The 16724-nt window shown below is 42.2% G+C and overlaps 1 protein-coding gene across 2 annotated transcripts in view; it reads right to left on the bottom strand.

Moving 5' to 3' along the window:
• CCSER1 (coiled-coil serine rich protein 1) overlaps positions 1-16724 on the bottom strand; it is a 394831-nt gene that overhangs the window by 323669 nt on the left and 54438 nt on the right. For both annotated transcript variants that reach the window (XM_063135191.1, XM_063135192.1), the window contains exon 3: positions 11800-11893. In XM_063135191.1, coding sequence (XP_062991261.1) covers positions 11800-11893 — 94 coding nt within the window. The remainder of the gene's footprint in view (positions 1-11799; positions 11894-16724) is intronic.

Here is a 16724-nt window from a genome sequence, read left to right as displayed (position 1 = left end):
TAGTAGAGGGAAAAGAGAGTTTGGAAACCTAGCTGATCTGTTGCAAATCAGGCAGGAACCAACCAGGAGAACCTGGTCAACACTGGGCCCACCCATGGGGTGGGCAACATGGTGCATTTGAGATATTTTGGACTAAAACTAGTAAGTCCCCTTTACATTTGGTGGTAGCCCCCTTGGCTACTATTTTTCTAAAGCTACAGGAGGAGGCATGATCTGGCTAAACTTGCGGAGAGTCAGGTTATGGAGCTTCTGGATTTCATTAATGGCTACACACCTCACCCACCCACCCCCAGTCCCATTTATCTGAGCATTGCTGCAATGTGACCTGTCCTTGCTGCTGCAGGGAGGGGAGGGGTAGAAAGGAGGTGCTTCTCCTGACCCTACCACCTCTGAAGCCTTCGTGGGTGCTCCTTCTTTGCAAAGAGAGAGAGCCCATGAGGGCTTCAGAGTCAGCGGGGGCAGGAGTCACCGGTGGTGGTGATGCACCCCAAATGCTTGTTCTTTCCTTGTTCTTTCATTGCCTTTTTATGCAAGAGTAAAGGCACAAAACAGAGCATTTGTGTCTTTACTCTTAAATAAATGGGGCCTTCATGGCAGACATTTACACAACAGGGGAATTACATAATCTGGAGGCTCCGGACGAGAAGGCACAGCTGTCAAACTTCTCTCTATTCATTTTGTACAGATGAACACATGATGTTGGCTCATACCAAGCCAGGTCATTTGGTCCACCTAGCCAAGTATGGTCTACTCCAGCCTTCCCCAACCTGGTGCCTTCCAGCCTGTGTTGGACTGCAACACCCAGCATGCCCCAGGAAGCATAGTTGGCTGGGCCATGCTGGGAGATGCAGTCCAATACAGGCTGGAGGTAGGGTGATCATATGAAAATGAGGACAGGGCTCCTGTATCCTTAACAGTTGCATAGAAAAGGGAATTTCAGCAGGTGTCATTTGTATATATGGAGAACCTGGTGAAATTTCCTCTTCAGTACAACAGTTGAAGCTGCAGGTGCCCTGCCCTCTTTTAAATCTGGTCACTCTAGTATAGCTCCTGCAGCTTTAACTGGTGTGATGAAGAGGAAATTCCATCAGGTTCTCCATATATACAAATGACACCTGCTGAAATTCCCTTTTCTATGCAACTGTTAAAGATACAGGACTCCTGTCCTCCTTTTCATATGGTCACCCTATGTACTTCTACAACTCCCAGCATTCCCCAAGCAGTAGGGCTTTTTTCTGTCTCAACATGCATAGGATTATGTCCGTAACCCACTTGCTTTAGTCCTCCTTAATAATATATAATATGTATTGAAAGGTGCCTTAAGAGTGACCCTGCATTCATAATTAAGTCAAAGGCTACAGTATTAATCTATTATTATCCAATGTGTGTGTGTTTTAAAGTATGGCAAAAATTTGGATATGCTGGGGCTATAGGCTTTGTTTTTCCTGTCGAAACATGCATAGGATTGTGCCCTTAGTCTATTTTCTTTAGTCCTTAATAATATTTAATATGTATTGAAAGGTAACATAAAAACAACTCAGCAATCATAATTCATGTTTCAGTCAAAAGTTACAGTATTGCTCTATTGTTTTCTAATGTTTCCTCCCAAAGTATGGCAAAACTTTGGATATTCCCACCAGAATATTATGAGTAGAAGGATGATAACAGAATGTTTTGCCATAAATTGAGAATGACTATGCTGAAGAGTAAAAAGCAAATGAATTCTAGTAACTATGAAGTTCACATATTAACTTCTCTAGTTATGCATACAACTGAGAATCAATAGAAGACTTCTTAGTACCAAATTAGCTCCTGAGGCATTTCCATTTAGATGAGAAAGGCTGCTTTAGCCCTTCGAAAATCCCCAAGCTGAGAGAGAGACACAAAATGTATTAGCACCTGGTATGCTCTTAAAACTTTATTGTCCAAAAAATTGAAAACTCTTGGCAATTGTTTTAAGCGAATGTAGTTGTATCTTAATTTGTTGTAATTAGGGGGGTGTTCATTATAGCATCTCCCTCTGCTGCCCTGGGGCACCCGTAAAGATTATATTTTTCATCTCAATGAGTTTCTGCCTTTGATGCACTCTTTAAAATACCTGAGAATGTTAGACTTCCAGAAGGAAGCAAGAGCATTTTCTGGATTTAATTACTGCATTGTGTTTGTGGTCTTTTAGAAGTAATTGACAGCTGATAATGCCGGCGTTAATCAAGCTGGTGCACCACAAATCCACCTTGTAATCATAAGGGGCCATGAAATTTTATATTGAGATGCATATTTTGTATCTAATTGCACCACGAGAGCCAGGGCAAATGATTTTCTCCTGCAGTATTGTTTTCTGACCCTGTGGCACAGCTGCGCTCCTTCTGTCCTCCTAGCTCACTTAAAATGCTACTATATAAAGAGTGAAATGGATACATCAGAATGTTGTATGAAGTTAACGTTCCTGTTTTAACTGCTGCACACTTCAGAAGAACATCCAGATGAAATGCGAATGAATTTACCACCTCGGTAATCTTTACTGGACCTTGTATCATAGAATCATAGAATCATAGAATAGCAGAGTTGGAAGGGGCCTACAAGACCATGGAGTCCAACCCCCTGCTCAATGCAGGAATCCACCCTAAAGCATCCCTGACAGATGGTTGTCCAGCTGCCTCTTGAATGCCTCTAGTGTGGGAGAGCCCACAACCTCCCTAGGTAACTGATTCCACCGTCGCACTGCTCTAACAGTCAGGAAGTTTTTCCTGATGTCCAGCTGGAATCTGGCTTCCTTTAACTTGAGCCCATTATTCCGTGTCCTGCACTCTGGGAAGATCGAGAAGAGATCCTGGCCCTCCTCTGTGTGACAACCTTTTAAGTATTTGAAGAGTGCTATCATGTCTCCCCTCAATCTTCTCTTCTCCAGGCTAAACATGCCCAGTTCTTTCAGTCTCTCTTCATAGGGCTTTGTTTCTAGACCTCTGATCATCCTGGTTGCCCTCTTCTGAACACGCTCGTATCCAAGCGTATCCAAGCGGACATTATTTAAAAATGGACTTGGAAAGCAATGCACAGCCTGAAGTTCATGCATCAAAAGTCATCAGCAAAGTAATTGTCTGCACACAGAAATTTACTTGAAACAAGAAATTTATTTCTTTCTTTATCAAGGATTGTGGAAAGAAGACACAATTTCCCCAAAACACCACTAAATAAATAAGCAAGGTTCTCAGCAGCAGCAATTTGGTTTTATTGCTAGGAATACATCTTCGATGTTCACAGTATAACCGTGTCTATCAGATGTGGGGAAGAAACAAAAGGCTCCATCACACCGGGGTTTAACGTGCTCCCTACCGTCGCTTCTCCGTCGGTGTTTTCGTTCCTCAGTTACTTCTTCTTTTCAAAAGAGGAAGTACAGAACGAGCATGAGGCCCTTTGAGTCCGCTGCTCTAATGGTGCTGCTTCTCCTCCACACAGCAGGAGAGAGCAGCGATTCCAAGTTTTTTTAAAAAATCGGACTTAATGAGGGGGTTTTTTGTCACGCAAGGAAGGCCAGAAGGGACAGGAGGTGCATGGGAGGCAGATGGTGTCATGTGAGGGACCTGAGCAAACTCCGTGAGTGCCCAGTAATGTGTGTGCAATAAAACGCTCATCAGATGGAGCTTAAAGTGTGCGGCTGAGCCATGGCCAAGACAAGAAACAGCGTGCTGGGGTAGAGCTAGTGGATATTCAGCGGAGCGCGGTGAATGTAATACTTGGAATACTTGACATTTATTCATTTGTTTATTAATTACATTTCTATACAACTCAATAGCAGAAGCTTAGCACTTTGAACATCTCTTAATATATAATAATATTACTGCATAACTGCATTTGCCTCCTGTGTACAAGTTCAAAAAAGACAAATTTGCATCAAGTATTCCATTCCCTTAAAGCAACAGTTACAAACCACAAGCTGCAGGAACTATACTAGAGTGACCAGATACAAAAGAGGACATGGCTCCTGCAGCTTTAATTGTTGTGCTAAAGAGGGAATCTCATATGCTGCATGCATACAAATGACACCTGCTGAAATTCCCTTCTCAGTACAACCATTAAAGATGCAGGAGCCCTGTCCTCCTTTCCATATGGTCACCCTAAAGAGGAGAATCCACCTAAAGTTGCATTTGTGCAAGAGCAGTTACACAAACGGTTGTGCATTACGCCTGCGCAACCCATTGTGGAACAGCTAGCAACACGTTTGTGCAACACGTTCTGCAACCCACCACACAACTGCTTGCACAACCGGTTGGGCTAGTATAATGAGCAACCGTTAGTACAACTGAAAGATTTGAATTTTTAAATAGGGCTCCGCTGTCACTCCGGTGCAGAGTGACACTGTTGGATACTGCCAATTTATACAATTATATTATTTTAAATTTGATTTTTTTGGGTGCTCTGTAGCAGTTATGGATGCAATTTCCATATATACATATCACAGGTTGCTGCACTGCATTATGTGTCTAGGGGCAAAGTTGCCCATCCCTGATAAACAGTGTTGTTATTACTCTATTTTCCGCCCATTCTGCTGTCTATTCAGTGACACAACTTGGTTGTCTTTCACTGCTATCTATTAAGCCTTGGTATGTTTTCTTCTGTCGACACGTTTCATATTCAAAGCCACTGGGGTTCCATTGCAGTTCAGCTGTGCTTGCCTCCACTAGAATCATTAACAAATATTGCCAGGTTTAATTTATAGATGCAGTAAGAGCTCCTAAATCACTGCAGTGTTTTCCACCCAGTCTTGTTCATCAAACTCCAAAATAATTTAGCAACTCCTTAATTAATTCCTAATTGACATCCTTGGGTCATTACGCCAACACTTTCATTTGGCTGTGTACCAACAGACAGTGGCCTAGGGGCTATTTGGCTTATGAGAATTCTCCCAGGATGTCCAATAAAACTTTTTCTTTCCAAAGTAAATTTTGCAGCTGTTGTGGCTGCCAGTTATTAAACTGATTAACATCATGATCCTGAACAAATTTGCTTTAACATCCCCACTGATCACAAATGGAATTCGTTTCAAATAAGGGTGCAACTAGGTGAAACAGCAGGGGATACCCCAGTTTTTAAAACAACTAATAGCTACGGTGGGTGTCTTTAAACAAGACAGCAGCACCGGATGTGACTTAACACTTTCTCCCTGTACTAGTTTCAGATATTGAGAGGCATATAAATATTGAAGATGAATAAATAAAATGCGTCTGAACCAAGATCTGGCCCTTGTGAGTAATATAATCACGTTATCCTAGGAGGCTGAAGGGATTAGTGAGCATGGCAATTTGAATGCTTCTTGTTGTCCTTCAAAAGCAGAAAATGCTTTAAAGTAGGGGGACAGAAACAGAGGACCATGGTCAATATCTGGCCCTCTGAGAGTCCCCTTTCCCTGGCCCCAACCTCTCTCCCCAACTGCCAATCATCTGGTGTCTTCCCAACTTTTGTGCAGTTTTTCCCCATTCTAAAAGGCTCAAATGCTTCTCCTAAGGCTCCACTTTTTTTTCCTTCGGCCCCGCCCACCACTGGCATGCAGTTAGCTTCTCTGAAACGGAATTCAGCTCTCAAGCTGAAAGGGGTTTTATGCCTGAGCTTTAAGGTATTCACAAAACTTAAATATTATTCTATGAATCTTTTCGTAATCTATCAATAAGGAATGAATGGGTTTGTTTGGGATGGAATGTGGAAGCCTTAAAATGTGGCATTTCTGAACACCTGGCAGAAGAATAACCCAGGGACCTTAATTATTTCACTGGCATTTTACACTGCCAGCTTATTATAGTGTGTTATTAAATAGCCACAGTGTCACAGCATTAAACTTTCAACCAAGGAAAACCCCAGATCCATTTAATACTATTATTATTATTATTATTATTATTACTATTATTATTATTATTTTAAATGGCATAAAGAGCAATAAAAAGTCTATATAAAAGTTTCACAGGCAAACCAGAACCATGGGTACAAATCCAGCACTTGGATACATACACAGGTTGAGATCAGCTGCAACTGTAGACACACATGCATTGCACTGGGTTCAATGATGCTTATGGCTTCATATTAACAGTTTTCCTCCCTATTATATGATAGGACCTAAGTAGATCTCAAACATCAGAAGTTATTATGTTTATTTATTTGCCTAACCTACTGCAATGTAAAAAAAGAATGATTCATCGGATTTTAGAGTTTAGAATCTATGGGCTCATCTACACCAAGCAGGATATTCTATTATGAAAGTGGTATAAAAGGCAGGAGCCACACTACTGCTTTATAGTGGTATTGAAGTGCACTACAGGATCTACACTACTGCTTTAAAGTGGTACTGAAGTGCACTGACAACTGCTAGGGCCCATGGCACATCTATACCAAGCAGGATATAACACTGTGAAAGTGGTATGAAAGCAGTATATGGTATGTGTCAATGGGCCCCAACAGCTGTCAGTGCACTTCGGTACCACTTTAAAGCAGTAGTGTAGATCCTGCAGTGCACTTCAATACCACTATAAAGTGGTAGTGTGGCTCCTGCCTTTTATATACTGCTTTCATGGAGGAATATCTGCTTGGTGTAGATGAGCCCTATGCTTTAAAAAAAATACCAGAAAAGTCCAGCCAAAAAATCCCTTTGCAACATTTCTTCTACAAGTGGAATTATTGTTACTGCACTATTATTATTCAAGTTTATTTATATTAATATACTACAGGGCCCCTCTACTATCGCATGCACTGTAGTACAGCAAAACCTTTTGCTACCTTCTAGTATTCAAGGCAGTAAGCCTGTGTGCACCAGTTGCTGGGGAACATGGGTGGGAGGGTGCTGTTGCACCATGTCCTGCTTTGTTGGTCCCTGGCCAACGGCTGGTTGGCCACTGTGTGAACAGAGTGCTGGACTAGATGGGCCCTCGGTCTGATCCAGCAGGACACGTCTCATGTTCTTATATTCTTATGTTCTTACGAAAAAGACAACTGCATCAATCCACAGCAAAATCAGAAGGAACTATCAGTGGTGTCGGGACTAGGGCCAGATCTACACCAAGCAGGATATAATACCATGAAAGTGGTTTGAAAATGGTATATAGTATGTGTCATGGGCTGCAACAGTTGTCAATGCACTTCAATACTATTATAAAGCATTAGTGTAGATCCTGCCTAGATCCGAGATAGAGATTTCTTCGTCATCAGGGGGCCACCCTTGCAACATGGGGCTCAAACACGGTCAGTGGAGATTGACAAGCTGAATAGGACTTACTTCTGAGTAGATATGTATAGGTTTGCACCGCATCGCTTAATTTAACCCTTGGGCAAGTCAGTAGTTTTACAACTGGAAAGCTTCCCTGTTGAATATATCCCTTTCATCGTTCCTTTAACAATGGTCAGGGTCAGCGATAGAGGAGGGGAAACATGGTTTTCTATAATGAGAATGAGCCGCAGCAAGCCTCGGGTTCATTCTCTCCCCCTCTTTCTTTTTCCATGCCCACGATGAGATCAAAATCTTCTTTCAATTTCAAATTAAGTACCACTCCACATTACCTACCAACTTGGGGACTAAATCTGCCTTGCAGGACAATGGGCCGCAAAGTAGATTCCTTCAACATTTCCTGCGGGAATCTAGTGGGCAGTTTTACTTCTTGTTAAGAGCCTAAGAGACAGGCCCTATATTACTCGTGCCCCTTGTGGGTCTAATTCCTTTCATTTTCCTGCAATCCCTACCTGTCCCGGTAGCTAGAAAAAGTACTAACTGTCTGCAGTTAACTCCATTTGATCTTAATTCATTTAGGGAAACACTAAAGCTTTTTTTCCCCCTTGGAAACTTGAAGGTACAGTTATCGAGCTCTTGCTGTGTATAACTGATGCCCGTTCTTACATATGCGAATTCCACCAATTACCCTTTCCTTTCATTAAAGGGAGAGGCAGGTAAGAAATAAATTTATTATTATTATTATTATTATTATCATCATCATCGGAGATGAATCATAGAATCATAGAATAGTAGAGCTGGAAGGGGCCTATAAGGCCATCGAGTCCAACCCCCACCCCACTCAATGCAGGAATCCACCCTAAAGCATCCCGGACAGATGGCTGTGTCCAGCTGCCTCTTGAAGGCCTCCAGTGTGGGAGAGCCTTTGTTTATACATGAAGAGTTCAGAAATCAATGTTGTGCATTAAACAAGACATATTTAAATACAAGAGGAGGAAAAGAAACCCACCCCAGTAACAAACAAGGTTAAATTAATGCTGCTTCTTTGCATACACACTTGATGGGTTTCTGCCATATAAAAGCAGTAACCTACCATACAAAGCTGTCACAGTTATTCCTTTTGTGCATGCAAAGCATTTAAGCGTCTAATTTATGTAGTGTAATAAACAGGCACCCCCTAAAGCAGTTCATGTCTGTTATATCAGGCTCAGTTTTAAGCATCTCAGTATTGACAGACTGTGGGAAGTACTAAAAGACTCCGAGTAAATATTTAGCACTTCTATGCAACAGCATTTCCCACGTTCAAAGTACTTTATAAACATTAGCTTGTTAATTCCTCGCAGCAGCCCTGCAAGGCAGGTAAACATAAAAACAAAACAAAACAGGCTATTTGAAGAAGAAAAAGCATATAAAAGCCATCAACAGGGTTTCCGTTTAGAACAAGGAAAGACTAATTCAAAGCAAAAAACTAAAGTAAAAAATCTTTCTCCATTGGTCCACATCACCACTCCTTTGGCAGAAAGTCCCAGAATTACACTGTCAAGAATTGCTCTACCACCAAAGTGACTCCTGGGCTAAAAAAAGAAGAAAACACTCCTAAGCCTGCAAAGAGTTAACTTTCCAAATCTTTAAAAGAATTCCCTTGAAATCACCAGAGCAGGTTACAAAGATCAGAAATAAGACAGTCCCTGCCCTCAGATGTACAATCATTTTAAGAATATAGAAAGCTGCTTCATACAGGTCAGACTCCTTGGGCAAAGGGAGGGAGGGGGAGGATCGCGGATTTACCTGCTTCCGCGATCCTCCCCCAGTGTCTTGATGGCCATGTGACATCCCGGAAGGAAAGAGGGACGTTGTGGCACAGTTGCACTCCACCACAAAAGTAAGTTTTTTTCAATAATAAAAAATTAGCCCGCTGCCCCCCAACCCTCCATAGGCATGGAGCCTCCCCATACAGCTCCATGCCCATTTTCAGAACCTTGCTACTCATGAGGAGGAAAGGAGGAGGCAGGAGTGGCAGCCACATCGCCCATGGTCCAGGGGATGCTCCCAGGACTGTGTGAAACATTGGTTTTTCCATGGTTCCTGATATCCCACGGAAAGCCCGTAGCTGTCCTTGCTTGTCTCCGGGATTCTCCGTGCACCATATGGATGCACAGGGACCCACACAAGACCAGCCCATATTTAATGGCTGATATAGACATGCCCATGGTCTATCTAATCCAGTTCTTTCTACTTGGGCTGGTTGTGGCTCTCCGTGGTCTCAGCCAGAGATGCTTCCCATTTGATCCTTTCAACTGAAAATGCTAGAAATTGAATCTGGGACTTCCTGCATGCAAAACATGAGCTCCATCACTGAGGTGCCATCCTTCCTTTCTATGGTCCCTCCACTCATCCAACATGTTTCAAGATGGCGAAGGTCTTTATCAGAAAATTCTAATTCAATTAGAAACAAGCGGAAGGGCTCATTTCTGAAACAGAATGGGTCAGCAGAGCTACCAGAAGGAGCTCTGCTGACCGGTCCTCTTCCAAAAATAACTGTTTCAGCCTGTTTTTAGCACTTCCTGTTGCACCAGTGGTGAGTCCTACTGGCACAATATTCTCAGCAGAGATGTAACAGCAACACTCGATGCTGCCCACTATCATGAGATATTAATCTCTATCTTCATAACCAAAGAAATACAGACTGCTTCTTGTATGCCTCTGCCTTTGTGAAGAAACTGACATTTTGTGAGGTAAAAGTTTAATATGTTCAACTGTTATGTTTTGTTTCAGTGTCTGAAGACAAAGGGGTCAACAGTAGAAAAGGAAAATGTGTGCCTTTTAATAGAAGCATGTGCCTGAAGAATTATACATTGTAAATATGGTGTTCTGGTGGAGTGGAAGTTACTATTAACATTGAGAGATGAACATGAAGCCAAGTTTCGGTCTTGTATATAGGAAAGTTGGATAAAAATTGGTACCATCTGATTGGAAAATAGCTGAACATTCTAACGTATTATCGTGAGATAATACGTTGGTGACACCAAAGCTGATTGGCTGGAGGGTTCAGACTAGAGTATTGAGAGGCATCTTAGGAGAGTTCTGCCTAGAGGTTTGTCTGAGGGAGATCGCCTGAGAGTGTCACCAGAGAAGAGTGACAATGGAAGAATGTCTTCAGGAGAGCCTGAAGAAGATAGCAGTGCAACAATAACTAGACTGAGAAGCCAAGCTGGAAGTGGCAAGGCAGAAAAAACCCAGTAAGTGTGGAGAGGAAGACACCAAAATAGCCTTCAGGAAGAGCTGAGGTCTGTGTGACAGTTGGTGAAGGTCTCAAGACAGACGAGACGAGCTGCTGGACCAGATTGAAAAGTTCAAGAAGCCTGGTAACCCATCATTAAATGTTCCTGGTAGACCTTTAGTGGAATATCAAGCCCCCATTGCCAGACTTGTATGTTAAATGGAGTAGCTCCTGATAGGGGAATTGTCTTTAAGTTTGGCTATGGTTAGGAAATGTATCATGTATAACCTGATTAATGGTAATAGTAACAATACAGACATCCTGTTTAAAAATAAAATATAACAATAAAATCTTTGTTCTTAAAGTAATTGCGATCATCAATAATTTTCTTGTTTTATTCCTTTCTAATAAAACATTCCCTAGCTCTGTTTATTACACTTGTATCTCTTATCTATTTGTCTCATGCCTACTGACCAGCTTATTTTAGGAAAAAGGAGTATATTAAATAAAGGGCTGTAGATTTATGGTGGTCAGAATTACACAGGGCATTATACTAAAGGTGAAATAAAATCAATGGGGATGGGGCGAACAAGAATTTAAAATAAGAAGAGCCATGCTGGATCAGACCAAGGGTCCATCTAGTCCAGCCCTCTGTTCACACAGTGGCCAACCAGCTGTTGACCAGGAAACCACAAGCAGGACATGAACACAGCAGCAACCTCCTTCCTATATTCCCCAGCAATTAGTGTATACAGGCTTACTGTCTCTGATACTTATCCATCAGGACTAGTAGCCATTGAAAGCCTTCTTCTCCAGGACATTAAATGAGAGTGTCCGAGAAAGAAATGCATATGATATGTTCTCCCCCTCCCTCCCATTAAAAACATGAATGGAGAGAGTGGGAGGAAAAGATTAAATACCATGCCAACATTTACCAAAAAAATAAAATAAAATAGAGTGACATTACTATCTGTGATGGCCTTTCAAGGTGTACCCTGTAAGTAGTGGGTATTAAAAGCATCTGGAAAGCCAATGAGCCTCCAGTTACTGGGCAATTGGGATTATTGTACATATGTTAAAGAAAAAGGAAAAAAAAAACCCTCCCCATTTAATAATTGACCTTATGAAGTGATCCATAAAAGAATGACTTGATTGCCAGTAATAACATCATTATGAATGGCATTAAGTAAGAAATCAGCATCTGGAAAGAATGTTCTCTTGCATGGCACTGGCTAGAGGCAATTTGAACCATTAAATGGCTAAATATATTACCTACTCTTCTTTTTTCCCCTTCTTCTAGCAACTATCTTTACAACTCAGTTCATGCAAAAAGAATACCCAAGTTTTAAATACGGCGTTTTGCTTGGCTTACCTGAATGTCGATGATGCTGCTCTTCTAGGAATTCCAAGTCAAGCATGAGGTCATCTTCATCCAGGTCACAGGAGCCCAAGTTGTTCAAAACATCCTGTGGTATGCCAACAAAGGAATAGTTTAGGAAGGAAGCAAACTGAATTTGAAGAAGAAAATGTATCAATTAGAAATTCCTGTTGGGATAAACATAAAATGTGTGGAAAATATGCTTAAGCATCAGTAACTGGGCAGAAATGTGAAGCAAATGCGGAACGTATCTAAAATAGCATAGACACGGTGTTTTCAACATTACCCCATCAATATACATCAATTATAATTGGAACTCATGCATCTTAACCAGACAATGTATAAAATCCTTCGGATGAATTGATAGGAGACTATTAAATTTCAAGAAGAGCCCTGCTCGATCAGACAAAGTTAATCCAACATAATTCACATTAATCCAATATTAATCCTACTTAGGGTAGACCCATTGAAATGAAAGGAATTTAATAGACTAACATTGGATACAGCTCACTGGATACAACCCAAAAAATCCATCTAGTTTTGCATACTGTTTTCAGTGGTAACCAGCCAGCCAGGAAACACACCGTACAGCTCAAATTCACAATTAAGGCCTGACAACCACATTGTGGTTCTGTTTGGAATGCAGCCTCATGGGTTATGGGTTCTAATCCTAAATTCTGTCACACCTAGTGAAGTATGAAGCAATGTCTCAAATGACTTGTTTCCATTCCACTCTTACCTAGCTACACATACAAATGCAGCTGTCTGGAAGCATGGGGCAAGACTTTGGGTGAGCCGCCTTATCTACACAAAGATTCTTGTGGAAAGGGGGCATGCTGCAGCAGCATGAACAGATAAGATCCAAGCTTCAAACTTCAGTGTTTACACTGCCTCCAAGGGAAAGCCTCTGTCCCAGAACACAGCGATCAGCTGCCAGCAGGGATGTTCAAGTATTCAACCTCCCCTGCTCACGTTTGTAATCAGAATCAAGGTGTATACAACCTACTGTGTTAAAAAAAAAACACTCCCAGCATTTTCAGTAGCCCAAAAATGCTTACTGGATGCATATTGGAGAGGGAGAGGTCACATGATCTCCAGTAGGCTAAGAACTAAGAACTGCTGGGCTCATCCAAATGCTGGAGGAAGGGGGGATTTATTTATTAAAAAACTAAAAAATATGAAGAAAGCCCCTCAGCGATCAGCTACACTTAAAAAAAAGGTATGTGGAAACCCTGTCCCCCTCCCCAAGGAGAAAATTGTTCAAATTTTCTCCCCTCCTTGCAAAAGAGGCAGAAAAAACAATACGTCTTTCACAGGGAAAGAGAAAGTTCCCAAAAATACTGGGCAGGTTTCAGCCCATCACCACTTACGATTTTCAAGAATTGTGCCCTTGATGGAATATGCACTGTGATGGGGCAACGTATGAAATTATCTTCACTTTGCATTATGAGAGTACAGGGTATAGTTAATGGCAGAAGTTGTATTGCATTGCATCAGAACAAACAGATCTCTGCAAGTCTGCCATGTTTCTGATGTGCAGAATTGGTTGTAGGACTGTGCAGCCACCTCCACTCGGAGCCCAGAAATCCTTTCACTCATCGCAGTTAACAAAAAAAACTGTTCTTAATTCCAAAAACTGTTGTGTCTTATTTAAAAACAGAAAATAATCTTAGGCCTTAGCTAGACCTACCTGAAAGTCCGGGGGAGAGGCGGGGAGACCTCGCGTTGCGATTAATGCAAGGTTTTGCCCTTGTTTACACATAAGGCGCGATGACCTCAGGAAGAGAGGCATTGTGCCCGCCATTTTTTAATTTTTTTTTAAGGGGACAGAGTGCACGAACGCTCATGCGCAAAGATAAGGGTTTTTTTTTTAAAAAAAAAAAAAAACAAATTAAATTCCCCGCTCCCCCCACCCTAGCCCCGATGGGCGCAGCACTACTGAAGAGCGCTGCGCCCAGCACAAATAATCGCACAGAGCCAGGTAAACCCGCAGAAATGGGCCACATGCCCCGCGGTCTCGGGCTCAAGAAAACTGGGCCCAAAGGGGAGCGCTGTATCCCTGGGCAAGGGAGGGATGATCCCTCCCTGATCCCGGGATCCCCTGTGCGTCACCTGGATGCACAGAGACAATCCCGGGGTTCACGCTGGGATATAGCCTGGTCTAGCTAAGGCCTTAGTCGCGCACATCCACACGGAGTTACAACACTATTTCTCTCCTTCTAAAAAAACAAAAAGCACATATATAAGAAGTCCTTACAACGCTTTAATTCAAAGTCTTCCCATTAAACACATTATGTTAGGAAAAGGAATTCCTCATCGGTGTTCCAAAGAAAAGCTGACAGATGAGTGCTGACATGTCTTTTCTTTCTTTCTTTCTCTGAAAAGCTTAAATCACTGCTCGCAGAGAAATGCTGTAGCGAAGGGCTTCATAAAACTCTTCATTGACTTTGGAATAGCCCCTTAGAAACTTTAAAACACAACTTTCCTTTTCACTGCATCTGCTTTTGGTATGGGCACTCGCTTTAACCCATGTTGAGCATGTGAAATGTAACCCCTTTTGGCCCCTTCGCTTCCAAAAATACTATGATGGACTGTTGCTGCAGAGCAGGGGGAGGACAGAGGTGATTTTGCTTCCCAGTTCTCTTCCTCCTCCTCCTCCCAGAAAAATCCCAGCTGGTGGAGAAATACGAAGGAGCAAAACAGGGAGGTGTGCAGGAGAACAGGTGGCAGGATTCCAGGAAGTGGAGAACTGGAATGGACAACTACCACCAGAAATGGACAACTACCACCAGAAATTCCTGAAGGAGAAGGCTAGCAATGGCTACTAGTCCTGATGGCTATGTGCTTCCTTCAGTATCAGAGGCAGTATGCGTACCTATACTAATTGCAAGGGAACACAGGACGGAGGGTGCTGTTGCACTCATGTTGTGCTTGTGGGCTTTTTGTGGGCAGCTGGTTCACCACTGTGTGAACAAAATGCTGGACTAGACGGAACTTTGGTCTGCTCCAGCATGGCTCTTCTTTTGTTCTTAAGTTGCATTTGCAAAGTAAAGATAACAAATGCAAATGTAAGGGTATCAAGTCTCAGGGGAAGGGTTTAGACCAGAATATAATCTAGTAAAACCCGCCCACTTCAATGGTTCTGAAGGAGTTTAGGTGATGGTCTCACCAAACCCTGCTATAATGGAAACACTAGAGAATGAAGTGGATCCTTAAACATCTAAATCATGGGCATGTCTACACCAATCCTGAGGTTGTCTCCAGGTCGCCCCTGTGCATTCATATGATGCACAAGGGATTCCGGGGGCAACCCAGGATGACCAGTGTGGTGCAGTGGCTAAAGTATTGGACTGGGAGTTGGGAAATCCAGGTTCTAGTCCTTACTCAGCCATGAAAGCTGACTGGGTGACTTTGGGCCAGTCACACACTCTCAGCCCAACCTACCACACAGGGTTGTCATTGTGAGGATAAAATGGAGAGGAGGAGGATTATATATGCCGCCTTGGGTTCCTTGGAGGAAAAAAGGCAGGATATAAATGCAATGATAAATAATAAATATCTGGGACCACAGATTTCCTGATATTTCTGCATTCCCAGGACCTTTAGGTCACCCCTTCCTCCCCGTAAGTAGTGGGACTCTTAAAATGGGCACGGAGGGCTGTCCATGCCCATTGGAGGTGGGTGGGGGAAAACAGTTTAAAGGTGTGTGTGAGGTTTTTTAAAAAAAACCACTTACATGCAGTGGAGCACAATTGTGCTCCATCTACGGGATGTTGCACGGCCGTCAAGACGCTGGGGTAGGATTACGGAAGCATGTAAGTCTGCGATCCTCCCTCCTCCCTCCCACTACACTCTTAGGTGTAGACATGCCCCATGTGTGCAAACAGTAACCCTATTCAAGCATCACAGTAAGCGGTGAAATTCATCATGCCAGGTGTGACGGGGCTGCGCTGAGTACCCACATCACCCGTTTTAATACCATAATGTAGGTCACCTACTTTATCGCATAGGCTTCCATACAAATTCAGGGTTCCAAACACATGTGGATGCTTATAGGCCCAGCCCCACCCCAGCTCATGTAGTGAGCTTCAGCACTTATCACACTGCATGAATAGGGCTACTGAGCTACTTGTTATTGACTCACCCACCTGTAGATCGTGTAACAACTTTGCACACTTTGATCTAGATCTTGTTCATTTGTTCAATGAATGAAAGGCTCTCAATAACACGCTGCCATTGCTGCCAGCCGCCTCTTGTTTACCATTGCCAACACAAAAAATATGTCTTGTCTCTTCTCTTGATCCAATGTTCTCTTATTCAAATGATGCAAATTACCATCCAATTACAGCAATATTGTTACGAAGTCTTGACTAATGCTTGTGACATTCTGTGCTCTGATTGCAAACATTATAATGAATCTACATCCCATTAATACCAGCTGTTTATTAACAAGTTCTTAAGCTTCTACTGTGTCTGGCTCCATGTTCGGCAGTAAATTTTGGCTATACTCATAATCAAATTTGCTATCCCCAAACATAAATCATATGTATTGTTATATCATCATTTTGTCATACTTGAACTACCGTTTTGCAACCCCACTCAATAAGATTTTATTTTATTTTCATCTTAATGACACACTGACGACTTGGCTTGGTTAAGGCTGAGGAGATACCAATATATTTAGTCATTTGTTTAAAATATTTAGATGTCACCTTTATGCCTAAGAATATGATTCCAAGGAGGCTTATAATAAGAAAAACACAATAAAACACAATAAACACAGTAAAAACGAAAATGGATTAACTATAAGCAGAAAAATATTTGCCACATATTTTTTTTCTAGCAATATAAACGGCAAGGAGAAAAATAACACACTGTGGCACACATTAACAGCCTTCTCTCCTGAAGGCTTTTCTAAA

This window comes from Elgaria multicarinata, chromosome 10, assembly GCF_023053635.1.
Source record: "Elgaria multicarinata webbii isolate HBS135686 ecotype San Diego chromosome 10, rElgMul1.1.pri, whole genome shotgun sequence".
In the NCBI taxonomy this organism is placed as follows: domain Eukaryota; kingdom Metazoa; phylum Chordata; class Lepidosauria; order Squamata; family Anguidae; genus Elgaria; species Elgaria multicarinata.
Note: the sequence above shows the minus strand (reverse complement) of the source record. Positions and strands in the feature narration are given on the sequence as shown.